The sequence below is a fragment of the Lontra canadensis genome, unplaced genomic scaffold (genome assembly GCF_010015895.1).
Source record: "Lontra canadensis isolate GAN:19392208 unplaced genomic scaffold, GSC_riverotter_1.0 scaffold50, whole genome shotgun sequence".
In the NCBI taxonomy this organism is placed as follows: Eukaryota; Metazoa; Chordata; class Mammalia; order Carnivora; family Mustelidae; genus Lontra; species Lontra canadensis.
The window spans coordinates 898,373-912,788 of record NW_022631044.1 but is presented as its reverse complement, the minus strand read 5'-3'; the positions used below and the strand labels follow the sequence as shown (position 1 = coordinate 912,788).

Below are 14,416 nucleotides of genomic sequence, written 5' to 3'. Positions count from 1 at the left end.
TATACGTAACATGAAATTTTCCATGTTTACCAGTTTTAAGTGTACAGTCCTACGATATTAGGGACATTCACACTGTATAACCATCACTACCATCCATCTTCAGAACTTCTCCATCTTCCCCAGCTGAGACTCTGTACCCAATAAACATTCATTCATCAACCCTCTAGCCCAGGCCCTGGAAACCATCATTCCACTTTCTGTCTTTATAAATCTGACTAGTTCAGGAACCTCATGCATGTGGAATCATACACTATTTGTCCTCTTGTGCCTGGCTTAGTTCACTTAGCATCATGTCTTCAAGGTTCATCTATGTCGTAGCAGGTGTCAGTTTCTTTCCTTTTAAAGGCTGGACAATATTCCACTGTATGTATGTGTCACATTTTGTTTATCCATTCATCTGTCAACAGACCCTTGCGTTGCTTCTGCCTTTTCCTGCGTGTGTTAGATTTTTTTTAAAAAAGATTTTATTTATTTAATAGAGAGAGAGAGATCACAAGTAGGGCAGAGAGGTAGGCGGCGGGGGAAGCAGGCTCCTCACTGAGCAGAGAGCCTGATGCGGGGTTCAATCCCAGGACCCTGAGACCATGACCTGAGCGGAAGGCAGAGGCTTAACCCACTGAGCCACCCAGGCACCCTCCATTGTGTTAGACTTAAGCATGATCTACTGATGTCCCACAGGAGGGATGAGGATTTAGTTTGGTCTCTTTCACATGCATACCACACCAGCATCACACATCTGCACACAGTGTCCATTCACCTATTCCTCAAAACAGAGAAAAATCAATGGATCCATTAGATAAGTTAGCTTTCAGCCATTATTATAACTATATAACTGCAAGTCACAGCCAATCCCTATAAGATACTATCATCACTTTCCCTGTTTTACATAACTTGTTTTCTGGGGTTAAGTTTTCTTATTTTTAAGTTTACCTAAGTTTTTATGTATTTAGCATTACTCTGTTTCCAAACTCTCCCCAACTATCTGAATTTCCTCTCAATATGTTCAAATATATCCAGTATTTTACTACTTTCACCTTCTCAGGATACCTCTCTCAAACTTTCTAAAATGCTCCAGACTGTGCTGGTTGTACTTTCTGCCTGCTACCCCACTGTCAACCAACTATCTTCCTTTTAATCATCATCTTAGAAATTCTATTTGCTCCTCTTCTCTCTTAGATTATCTCTGTCCTTAATACCTCCTATCTTGGGGGGGGCGGGGTATGGGAAGCAAATTTTTGAAGACTTTCATTACTGAAAACATATTTATCCCACCCTTATACTTGCTTGGTATTGTGCAGCTAGATAGGGAAATGTGGATGAGTAATCATTTTCCCTTAGAACTTTAAAGATGCTGCTCCATTTCAGTCTACCTCCCAGTACTGCTATATTCCCAAATCATTTTGACACTGAATCCTGTTTTATATCTCTAGAGGCATTTTTATCCATCTCTAGAGGATTTTCTATTTGTCCTCTGGCTTCTGAAATCTCACAACATAGCTGATGTAAGACTATTTCCATCCCTTATATTAGGCATCTTTTAATCTGGAATTTCATGTCTTAAAATTTTGGGAAATTTTCCCACGTTATTTCTATGAATTCCTTTCCTTCATTTTCTCTTTCTTTTTCCAGAACACCTAGTATTCAAACACTAGATCTCCTGAACTGACCCTCGAATATTTTTCTATCTTTTCTATTTCCTATGTTCTATCTCTTTTTCTCTTTACTCTCTCTCTTTCTCTCTGAAGGATCCTCTCCACTTTATTTTCCAAACCCTCCTTTAAGGTTTCTGCTATCATATTTTTAATTCTTTTTTTTTAAGATTTTATTTATTTATTTGTCAGAGAGAGAGAGCACAAGCAGGGCGAGGAGCAGGCAGAGCAGGCAGAGAGAGAAGCAGGCTCCCCATTGAGCAAGGAGCCAGATGCCAGACTCTATCCCAGGACCCTGGGATCATGACCCGAGCCAAAGGCTGACATTTAACCAACTGAGCCACCCAGGCGTCCCATATATTTTTAATTTTTTTTTAATATTTTATTTATTTATTTGACAGACAGAGATCACAAGTAGGCTGAGGCAGGCAGAGAGAGAGGTTGAAGCAGGCTCCCTGCTGAGCAGAGAGCCTGATGCGGGGCTCGATCCCAGGACCCTGAGATCAAGACCTGAGCCGAAGGCAGAGGCTTTAACCCACTGAGCCACCCAGGTGCCCCTATATTTTTAATTCTTAAACATTCTTTTTTGCTCTCTGAATTTCTCCTTTTGTGTAGCTTTCTGATCCTCTTGTATGTACAATTTTTCTTCTCTTATCTTTCTAACACTATTGATTGTTTTGTTATGCCTTTTAGTTTTCCTCTTCTTGTACAGTCTCTATCCTTTCCAAGTTGCTTCTTCATATGTGTTTGTTCTGACCTCTAACTGTAACGTTAGAGGATTTTCTCAAATATCTGCTGATCCTTGGTGATCTGCCCATATCTCAAACTGGGAAAGTAAAAAGCTGACTGAAAGTTCTGCGCATGTACAACAATCTAGTCAACTGCAGACTTCAGAGTGATCTGACCTGTCCATTTGACTGGGGACTACCGAGTGGACCTACCTCTAAGACCGTTCTCTTGGACTGACTAACCCTATTATTCACAGTACCTTCCAATCTCATACCTGAAGGATATAAACCTGGCTATTTGAATCCTGGGAACCAAATCAGAGAGGAGGGCTGTGAAATGCAAGATGAATCTCAACAAACTTCCACTGCTTTTGGTTTGGTAACCTTACCATCAACTTACGTCTACTGTCCTGTGGTCTTCTGCTAGACCTGGGATAGGGCAGTTAACTGGTGGGAAAAGCTGGGGAAGGAATCAGGTTGTCTAACTGCATTTTTTTTAAGATTTCCATTTATTTATTTGAGAGAGAGAGAGTGAGGGGGTGAGAGAGAGAGAGAGAGAGAACAGGAGTGGGGAGGAGGAGCAAAGGGAGAAGCAGACTCCCCACTGACCAGGGAGCCCAATGCAGGACTCTTGATCCTAGGACCCTGAGATCATGACCTGAACCAAAGGCAAACACTTAACCAACTGAGCCACCAAGATGCCCCTAGCTATTGTTTTTACAAATCTAGAGAGGCAGAAAATATAAATGTATATGTTGAATTCAACGTTTTTAACAAGCCTATTTGATAACCTCTTAGTACCTCCACAGTACTTCCAGAAAGGGTCAAAATCTATTCAAGAAGCGATTTTAGACATTTTCATATACTTAAGAATGTAACTGGAAACTAAGAGCATATACCTTGAATGTTTTTTAAAAGATGTCTCTTCCTGAAAAATGTTAAGGTGTAGGTACATTGAATTTTATTAAATAATATGACAATCATTAATTGATTTACTAACTATTTATTAACTATCTACTGTCCCCAAGTACTACGTTAGTAGTGCACTGGAGCTATAAAAATAAAACCATACTTCTGTCCTTACACAAACCACAGTCTAGTTGGGAAGACAGATACGGAAAGCAGCAATCATGTTAATGGAGTTCCCCACTGCTATGAGATGTTGCCTTGGAGGGCCCTAGTGGCTCTGTACCCTCACCATTCTCATAGCTCAGCAATATGCTGGTTCAGGAAAATTGAGTTGGCTCATCTGAAAAAAACTAGGTCTGCTTAGCTGATATCAGTGGCACTGACATGACAATTACTTTTACTAAGACATTTCTTGGACCAGGAAGGATCCACCTAATATATACTGACCGTCTTCAGCTTCTTCCCAGCTTCCCTATAAATGATCTGAGAGCAGGGCCCCTCTCCTGAGACACATCCTGCTGTTTGTACAGCAAAGCTGAACCCATCACATCCCTCCAGAGAAAGGTAGTAGAATGATTTTCCCATGCACTCCACTGACATTTCTACCTATAAGACTGACTGAAGGAAAACTTACACCTATATGGTGTGATGCTAATTTGTGTGTATTTATGCTTCTTGTATGACACCACCTTTGTCACTTATTAAATTCATATATATATACATGTTTGGTCAATTTCTATACTTGTGTTCTGTTCTACTTGATGGTTTATTCTTATGATACTATATTGTATTATTGCTCACAAGCCAAGACTCAGTAAAAGGAATATTCCCAAAAGAATTTAATCTTAAAATAACTGAAAATACACACACACACACACACACACACACACACACACCACACACACGCATGTATATGTATATATATTTGTAAGAGATGGAGTAAGTATTATAATAACTGCTCTTCCTCTAGATTTTCTAAGCAATGTTCTATTTTAGGATGAGCACACCACAAAACCATAAACTGTATTGAGAATCCATATGATAATTTTCTCTTAAGTTTAATTAAGGGAAAATATCTCCTAATAAGCTGGTATGCCTGGCTTAGTCAAAGCAAATAAATATTATGTTTATTATCTATGCACACATATACATACACTAGTGTTCTTTTTTCCCTGAGAAGAGAAAGCTCAAAACTGAACTGCAATACTCCTTTCAAATGAGATTTAAGAAATAAATTATCTTTCTTCTCTCATCCCAACTCGATACTGGTAAAAAGATACTGTTGTTTTATACTTAACAGTCTTCTAATATATACATGATTTTTAATTGAAATCAGGTTCAAAATATTTTAGAAGTACATATAACAAATAATTTTTTTAAGGCAAGGAGAAAAAACGGTTTAAAATCATTTATTATATGCCTGGGACCAAACTAAGTACTTGATTTCCCTACATGTTTTCAGACCTTTGAAAAGAAGATTAAAAATCCCTACTATAGAGTTCTGAAGACTGAATGGGATGCTTGGTAACTTGCTCATTGTCATGTAACTAACAAATGCCAAATCTAGGAGTCTGAGCCAGACTTCAAAATCTGTTCTGTTAACTATCATATGACTTAATAGTAAACTGAACCCCTACTACCTGACCATCTACCATATTCTGATTGCAAGCTACTCTGAGTGCTGCTTATTTCAAGAATCTCTATAAAACAGCTTCACACTCCCCCCACCCCACCCCCATGCCATCCCCATAATCAGAGACCAAGGAGTAAAGAGTAGTACAAATATATAAATACAGAAATCAAGAAGAAAAGAGATTATCAAGTAAATCCAAGAACACCAGACCAACTGAACACCAGCTTCCCTGACCCCAAAACCATATTCCACTGGAGTATCGCATAGCACACAGCACAAAAGAAGTTTCAACAGCAAGACTGCTTTTACTTGGCAGTCATCACATGGCCTGTGTTAACTCAGTTGGTAGTACTGTGCCAGGTCTAAGTCAAAAGACATTCAACACAATAAATAAAAGAGCACATTTTGTTAGTCAAGACTTAACCAAAGAAATTCAAGGGTTGAAAGAACCCTGGAGACAACTAATCTCACCCAAGGGTCAGTTTCTTTAAAACCAGTTACTAAAGGAAGACTGCCTAGGAGCCTTCCATCTCCTTCATGGGCAACGGGTTCCTTTTCTAACCAACAGTTATATAACCCGTATAATTTAGCAAAGCCAAGTTAAAATTTTAAAAGTAAATAAATCCTTTCCTTTGTTAAACAGCCTCACATAGAAATCAACCTAGCCAAGAATGTTTATATTACAAACGTTATTTAGCCTCACAAGGCCTAAGGCAAACTAATCAAAATAAGAAATACAGAACTTCCCTCCTACACAAATCAATTCCATAACAAGTGAATTACAGAAATCAATGTCAACAGGAAAACTAGAAAATAGCAGACAATTAATGAAGAATTTCTTTAGACATTTTTTATAAAATCACTTCAAGCTAAAATGATAATTCTAAAATAAGATATGCACAGTATTTTGGAAGCATACAGGAAGAAGACCAACCTAAAAAGGTAGGGGTATTTTCTGCCTACTTTGCAGATGGTTCTATTTCCCATGGCAGAACCCACAGTTGGGTTCACTAAATGCTGTCAATCCAATACCATGTTAAAACATGTATATATATATATGTGTGTGTGTGTGTATGTGTGTGTATTGGATTTATGCATATATATTTTTAACATGGTATTGTTAAATATATTAAAACATGGTATTTGTTAATACCATGTTAATAACCATGTTAATATATATTTATATTTTATATTTATATTTTAACATGGTATTGGATATATGCATATATATATGAGAATATGAAAGATTTTTTTGAAAATAAAAACAAGACTGCTTAACTTAAAATTCAACAGGTAATAAACAGCAGAATGAACAATTTTATAATTCCTCCTCAAATTCTATTAAATGGTTAAATTTCTCTCCTAGTTTTCATACTTACCTATTTTCTTACTTTTTTGCAGCCTCATAGGTATACTGGAAAATAGATGAAAAACTCAGAGACTTCTTGCTAGATATCACTTTAAACTAGACTATACCATTGTACAGTTTAGTAAAATAAAAAATAAAAATGTACAGTTTAGTAAAAAGTAATTCTATTCAACACCAAAATATGCTCACTTGCATTCTCTCTCTCAAATAAATAAATAAATCTTTTTAAATGGTAGAGGTTGCCTGGGTGGTGGAGTCAATTGAGCTCCCACTCTTGGTTTCGGCTTGGGTCTTGGTCTCTGGATTGGAGGATCAAGCCCCACATTGGGCTCTGCACCCAATGTGGAGTCTGCTTGGGATTCTCTCTCCCTCTCCCACTGCCCCTGTTCCTGATGCCCTCTCTTTCTCTCAAATAAATAAATCTTAAAACAACAACAACAAAAAAGGCCAAAATAAAAGAGCATATTAATTTTCTATTGCTGTAAGAAATTCCTATAAACTTAGTGGGTTAAAGCCACACAGTTACTATCTCAGTTTCCATGGTTCAGGAATTCAGCATTTTTTGCCAGGTCTTCTGCTCAGGGTCTCACCAGGCTGAAATCATGGTGTCAGTCAAAGTTGTGGTCTTATCTGGAACTCAGGGTCCTCTTCCAAATTCATTCATATTATAGGCAGAATTCAGTTCCCTGTGGTTGTAGGATTCTGGTTCCCAATTCCTTGCTGGCTGTCCGTCAGCGATAGCTCTCAGCACCTCTAGTGGCCTACCGTTCCATGCCATGGGTCCTTCTCCAAAACTCAGCACTTTATTTCTTCTGTTGCAGAGCATCTGCTGCAGCTTTAAATCTAACTTCTATACCTGAACTCCATTCACTCTTTTAAAAGACTCTACCTGATTATATACCAGGCCCACACACTCAAGGAGGGAGATTTTACAGGATGCATGCACCAGGGGACAGGAACCCTGGCGTCATCCTAGAATTCTGCCTACCACAGGTGATTAAAACTAAGAGCTTCCTACTGATAAAGCTTTATCCAGAGATCATATACCACTTTGAATACAGAGGAATTGAGAAACTACATATCCTTCAGATCATCCCTATTTTTTGCAACATATCTTCTGATAAAATGAGACAGCAAGCAGTTTGAGATTATAATAACAGATAAAAGTATTGAGCCTAATTTGTACATTAAAGTTTAATCAGGGTGGAGCTCTTTCTGGTAGTTTGTTTTGACTGCTTTAACCTCAAAAGAAACCAATCTACCCTTTTCCATCATTTCACAGTACCAAGGACAAAGTCCCCCCAGAGATGTAGTAGCCCAGGATACATTGTTACAATGTAGTAACCCAGGATACACTGGGGAGATGACAAAGGGAAATGTCCGCCATGAAAAAGCACAATCACCTACCTAATTTCTAGAAGAGCCCAGACCAATTATCAGTATTAAGACTTCCAAACCTATTTTCTCACATGGTTCTCAAGAAAACAGCTTAAAATATTTTTTTAAGAGGACTAGAACAAATTTCTAAAGCTAAACTTGTGGTTGCTAAACTAAAAATAATAATGATAAAGTTCTGAATAGCAGCATGACAATGCTAAAAACTGAGTTAGTAAATCAGAAGGCAAACATATGGGGGACGCAGAACGTCAAAGAAATGAAATTGTTGGGGGGAAAAAAGGCAAGAGACATGGAAGATATGTGGTTTCTGAGGCTGTGTAATAGCAGGTTGTAGCAGAGGCTAGCCAGCTAGTCACCAAACCTATTTCTTGTCCCTCCTGGTCAGACTGACAGACTATCTATCCAAGCCTCACTTACAGTGTGTAAGGTACGGCCAGTGTAATGTTGACAGCAGTGGTATGTATCACTTACAAGCCTGGTCCATAAAAATCCCCAGGGTCTTCTTTACTCTTTTTCCTACTACTGGAATGTTGAAAGCCACGTGTTGAAGTGACAGAGCCACAGGTCAGAAGAGTCCTGGATTCCTTGATGGTCACTTGAAGAAAAGCGACCCTGCCAGGAAGATCACTGTGGACTTCCAATGAGCAAACAATGAAACTTCTATGGTGAGATTTTAGAGCTTAGCTCTTATAATAAGCAGCATTATTTAAGGAAAACAGAAACTGGTATTGGAAGAATGGTTTTGCCTTAACAACAACAACAACAACAACAAAAACTAAAATAAATGGCATTGGTTGAGAGGTCAGGCAATAGGCAGCAAGAATATACATGTAACACGTTGAAAGCCTGGAGAGCCCTGTAATACTGTGACAAAACGACTAGTAAAGCTGGAACCTGTAATAAGTGAAAAGGCACACCACATGCCTATGGGGCGTGTAGCTCTGTGACTGAATGGACAGTCAGAGTTAGAGTATATACTGGCATTTCCTTTCTGTCTCTAGCAAGCTACTACAGGAAAGAGACAGCCACAAAAAAGAAGTTGCTGGTTTGCTAAATGAAATATAGGAGACAAAAGAAGTCCAGACACATGGGCCTCAGAGGGTTAGAAAGCTGAATGCATATAGAATCCCAATGGTAAAAGAATGGTAAAGGTTTGAGCAATAAATTCCAAAGACTATTTCTAGATGAACAAAGTGACTCAATCCTGAAGCAAAGATTAGATTCACGTGTGGTCCTCTTACCCATTATTTCACACCACTTCAAAGCAGGGCCATTAAAGTAAGAAAGGCATGAAGCAAGGTCTACCTTTGCAAAGTGGGAAGAAAGGGAAAAAAAAAAAAACTATTCCTCAAAATTATAGCTAGAAAAGAGCACTGGATCTGGTGTCCAAATAGAACCTATGGGAAAGAAACAGAGGCCTCCTAAGTTTTGAGGTAAGTATAATGCCCCAAATCACAAATCTGGACTAAATAAACCTTTGGCTGTTCAGAGACTTAAAACCACCCTTAGGTCCCTAAATTTGCAGAAGCAGAAAGCAGGCAGTCTAAGATAGATAGATAGATATCGATATATGGATATGTATCTATATATATTCACATATCCATATATATGTGCATATATATTCATATATCCATATATATGCATATATATATATGGAGGGAGTCTATGTGTATAGATATAGATGTAAGTATAGATATCTAGAAACATTACGAGAGAAAGAAAATGAGAGACAGAGAGAGTAGAGAGAGAGGGAGAGAGATCACCTAAGGAAGACATATTCCCCAGTACCCACTTCTTTCTGAAAAAGAAAAAAACAGAGAAAGAAAAAACAGGGTGCTACCAAGAGCCTGGGAGAACTATGGGCAAAGGAGTTCCTCTCAGAGAATTAATGTCTAAGCAAGAAAGACCCACTATTACCAAGGCAGAAGGATTCCCCAATGATGGCCCAAAAGGATTACATGATTTGCTTATGAAGCAGGAAATACTGTGCATCTCCCACTATCGCCTTTTCTAAATGCAAGTTTTTGTTGTGGTTATTCCATTCTAGTTTCCTCATTGGAGGTGGGAGGGAACACAGTGTGGATAACTTGTCATCCTCTTCCCTGGTCTCTTTCCTGGTTGGCAGCCCATCTGGATCTGGAGGCTCATCTGAATCTGATGGTGAGTTCTGAGTGTAAGGTTTTATAGGCGAGATAAACACGACACCAGGCAAAGTGGGTGCAAGGCAAGATTTATTAAAGGCACTCTCCCGCAAAGTTCAGGGCTCAGGAGAAGGAAAGCCAGGAATGTTGCCGCCCAGGAGGAGGTGGGCACCCTCGGGCGAGGTTCCGCGACTCCGGGAAGGGGAGTGGGGGAAGTCGCACTGGGAGGGAGTTGGCAGGGGTCTTTTATCTGTTTCCTGCATAGGTATAGGCTTACCTGTGGAGACGGTGACCCGGGCATACATCCTTTTGGTAGGAGAGTCAAGGGTGAAGGAAAGGGGGGAGGAGGGGAGTGGAGGCTGGCAGGAGGCGGGACCCTGAGGTCATTTCTATTTTTCCTCCTGCACCTGGAGCCCGCCGACCTAACACTGAGCATCCCAGAAGATACTAGACTCTCAAATGGATGTCATAACTAGATGGGATACTGGGTTGCCTTTCTTGAGAAGAAGCATGTGTGTTCTATGGACAAGAGGAAAGGTGAAGAGATATTTGATGACCAAAGAGCAGCCTGTACCAGAGACTAGTTACTATTCACCAAACCTGAGTCCTTCTCCTCTTTGTGACGGAGTGAGATTTTATTTTCTCAGCCTCCCTTGCAGGTCAGTAAAAGCCAAGTAATTAGGTTCTGGCCAATGAAATGTGAGTATAAGGGATAATATGTTGCATCCATGAGTAGCCCTTAAAAGCTCTCCCACAGGCAATACTCCCTGGCCTTTTTCCTTCTGCAGCAACCTTCAAAGCCACATTAAAAATGGCAGAGCCACACAATGGAAAGATTCCCTAAATGACCAATGCAAAGAAAACCATCACAAGTCAGAAACACCATTTTGAGTTTGACATAAGTGAAAAATAAATCATATCCTTTCCCTCTTTTCCAACATCCACAAATTCAAATAAATATTTACTGAACAACTACTATGTACAAAGTATATGGTAATTTCTCTTCCTCCCACTCTCCTTACTTTTTAGGTACTACAGATCTTAAAGTGTGTTAAGATATTTTTATTCAACAATCTCAACTAACATAGCATAGGATAACAATACATGAAATAAAAGCTATACCTATTTAAATTTTACAGGGTTATCAGTTAATTAAAAGTTCTGAATCAATGACGGTTTTCTTCAGTTCTTTATATAACACAAATATACCAAATAGCTAATAGTTTACACAGATTGAGTGCCATGGTAGGCAAATTCACCTCAAACTACCCTGAATTCTACTACAGGACCTGACCTTTACAAGCTGTGTGAACTTGAGCAAGTCACTTCCCTGCCCTGGGCCTGAATTTCTTTAGATAATTAAGAGGTAAAACCAGATAATCCACAGTAAGTGAAATAATAGTATTTTCATGGAATCATCTCTTTCACCAAAAAAGAAATGAAGTTAATTTCTCAAGCAGAGGCCTAAAAAAAAGTAACGTTAAAAAAACAACACTTCCTGGGACGCCTGGGTGGCTCAGTTGGTTGAACGACTGCTTTCAGCTCAGGTCATGATCTCGGAGTCCCGGGATCGAGTCCTACATCGGGCTCCCAGCTCCACGGGGAGTCTGCTTCTCCCTCTGACCTTCTCCTAGCTCATGCTCTCTCTCACTGCCTCTCTTTCAAATAAATAAATAAAATCTTAAAAAAAAAAAAATAAAATAAAAATAAAAATAAAAAAAACAACACTTCCACAGAGACTCTGTACTATACTCTCCTATTTTTGAAAGTTTAGAAAAAACTTGTCAAACACAATAGAGACTACCTTCATTCCTGTACTCAAAATATATATCCCCCAAAAAATATATATATATATACCCCCAGTAATACGGAGATACACTTTCAATTATTAATTTTCTTTCTTCACCACTAAAAAATGACTTGATATGATTATTTCCATCAGGTTTATCATCAAATAGTTTTAAACGTTCCCCATTATACAGTATAAAACTGACAAAACTTTAAAAAAAAAACTTTAAAAAAAAAGACAAATCTGTAATGCTTTAGGAAAGGAATTTCTAAGACGCAAATCTCTTCTGCAGAATCAGACATCTGAAAGATTACCAAGACTGGCTGAGATCAAAAATGTGATGTGCTCCCTCCTTCTTGCCAGAATGATAAGAACTACAAATGACTTCTTAAAGAACACAGTTGTTGGCAAAACCAAACAACACTTTCCATAAGCAACCAAGTCTTCTATTTGTTGTTATAGGCTACATCTTAAGATATACCCAGATATTTTAATAAAATCAATGTGATTTAAATTTTAAGAGCAAGCAGCACTGCAAATCATTAGTGCTCTTTTATTCAAAATGACGAGAAAGAAATCAAGACATTCCTTGGTAGCTTTCATTACTTAGAGATGAAATTAAAAGGAAAAAAAAAGAAAACCTAAAAATTTCTAACACATTTGTTCACTTATAAGCTGTAAATAAATCCTTTTCTATGATCATAATTCACATTATTTCCCAAAAGGACTTTCTTCATTGATACTAGAAATAACAGTTACAGAAATATTTATAAATAACATGACATCTTGCTTACATGATAAGTAATCAACCAAAGGTACCTACAGCATAAGTTAGCGCATTACCTAGAAAGAGACCTTTTAAAAATCTTGGGCTTCAAATCATATCCAAAGTGAAGGAAAATATTTAAAAAATAGAAAAACCTCTTTAAGGTCCCTATAAAACCATCACAATTGATCCATATTTACTGAACTTCTCAGAACAAAACAATATTTGAGTAAATAATTCATTGCTGTTAAAACAATAAAACTCATCTTTTAACCATGTGTTCCCATAAAGAGGAAGGACTTCCCTAAAATGACATGAAACAATTAAGATACTTAGCAGAGAGAAACCCATGTTTAACAGAATACTAGCAAAGTCACTGGCCAACCTATCATAAACCCAAGACCTACTTGCTTCATGGCAGTCTCTCCAATTTTGTCTGAATGTTTGCGGATACTCTCCAGAAAGTCTTTGAGATCAGACATAGAAACATCCTTAATTTCTTCTCGAAGCTTGGGGATGTTGTCCACCATCACCTTGCAAAATCGATAGTGGCTTACTTGAGGCAGATAGGTATGCTCTAGATGTTCCAGAGTTTTCAGTGCAGGATAATGCCTGTAAAAGGAATTGTATCATCTTTAGCTCAACTCAATCTACTTTAGGGCCACAGGTGTATTCCTCAGGTAAAATTTCTAGACTGAATTAGTTTTCACTGTACATTAAGACAAATCCAGTATTAAGTTTTAATAAAAACATCAATGGAAAAATGACAACTTATTCAAAATTAATATATGTATTAAAGGACTTAACAAATTACAATCAAAAAAGATTTTAGTCCGAGAACAGAGAAAACTTACAAAATCTACCAATGAAATTCCTTATGCAAAAAATAAAATACAAAATGATCATATAAATGCCAAAACAATCATCCCATAAAATAAAATACCCAAGTCTAAACTTCCAACTATAGCACAAGGAAGAGCTTAGCAAATTTTCTACCCAAAAAACAAATATAAACTAAACAAAACTGTCCCAGACAACCATTTCAGGGCTCTGGAAATAGACCAAAGGAGAACAAATTGAAAAGTGTTTATTCATGAAAACTGCTGAACAATGACTCTGTGGTGTTCTTGCCTAGGGCTACCTCCCATCAAACCTCCAACTCCACCCACGCTCCACTCCCCCCTCCCTCCCACTGGTTATATTGGCTTGTCCTAAAAATCAGCAGCTTCCCCACTATTAGAAGCCAATGGGAGTGGCGTTCTTAGGAAAAGTAGAAAACTCCAGATTAAGGAAGGAAGGAAAGAAGAAAAGAAGAAAGGAAGGAAGGACAAACAGACAGACAAACAAATAAACAAACAGGAAACTACTCCAACTCTCCTGGCCTGAATATAGTCTGGGTTGGGTCAAAGGGTAGATTAGAGGACTAACCAGAAATTTAAGAGGAAAGTACAGAAATAAGAGACCCACAGAAGGGCCCAATAGCTCTTTGCCCATCCATGGGCTGAGGCTGTGTACTCGCACAACAGGACACCAAAAGGGCCTGAGCACTCCACACATCCCTGGTTGACTAGGAGGCAGCAGACACACACGTAGTAAAAGCCCTGGCAGAAAATTAAAAGCTCAGGCTGTTTCAAAAACTGCACGAATCTTTAAGGTATTCCATAGCTCACACACAAATCCACTGACAACAGATAGAAACCTTACTGGCTCAAGTCTGAGCACAAACCTTGGACCAATCTTTAGCTGATGACTATCCTTTAGAAATGAAAATGAAATAAATACATTTCCTGAAACACAAAGACCAAGGATTCCCTGATACCAGATCTGCCTTGAAAAAAATCCTAAAGAAGCCAGAAAGGAACTGACAACAGAAACTAACTTGAATTCACAGAAAGAAATGAAGAGCATAAGAAATAGTAAATATATGTAAAATATAAAAGACTAAATAAATATTTCTTTCTCTTTTTTCTTTTAATTTCACTAAAAGAAAAATTTTAAAAGAAATTATTATAATTCTGTATTGCTGGCTTTATA

The 14,416-nt window shown here is 38.1% G+C and overlaps 1 protein-coding gene across 4 annotated transcripts in view; it reads right to left on the bottom strand.

The window, feature by feature from the left end:
* EXOC6B (exocyst complex component 6B) overlaps positions 1-14,416 on the bottom strand; it is a 607,587-nt gene that overhangs the window by 487,214 nt on the left and 105,957 nt on the right. For all 4 annotated transcript variants that reach the window (XM_032873651.1, XM_032873652.1, XM_032873653.1 and 1 more), the window contains exon 6: positions 12,790-12,994. In XM_032873651.1, coding sequence (XP_032729542.1) covers positions 12,790-12,994 — 205 coding nt within the window. The remainder of the gene's footprint in view (positions 1-12,789; positions 12,995-14,416) is intronic.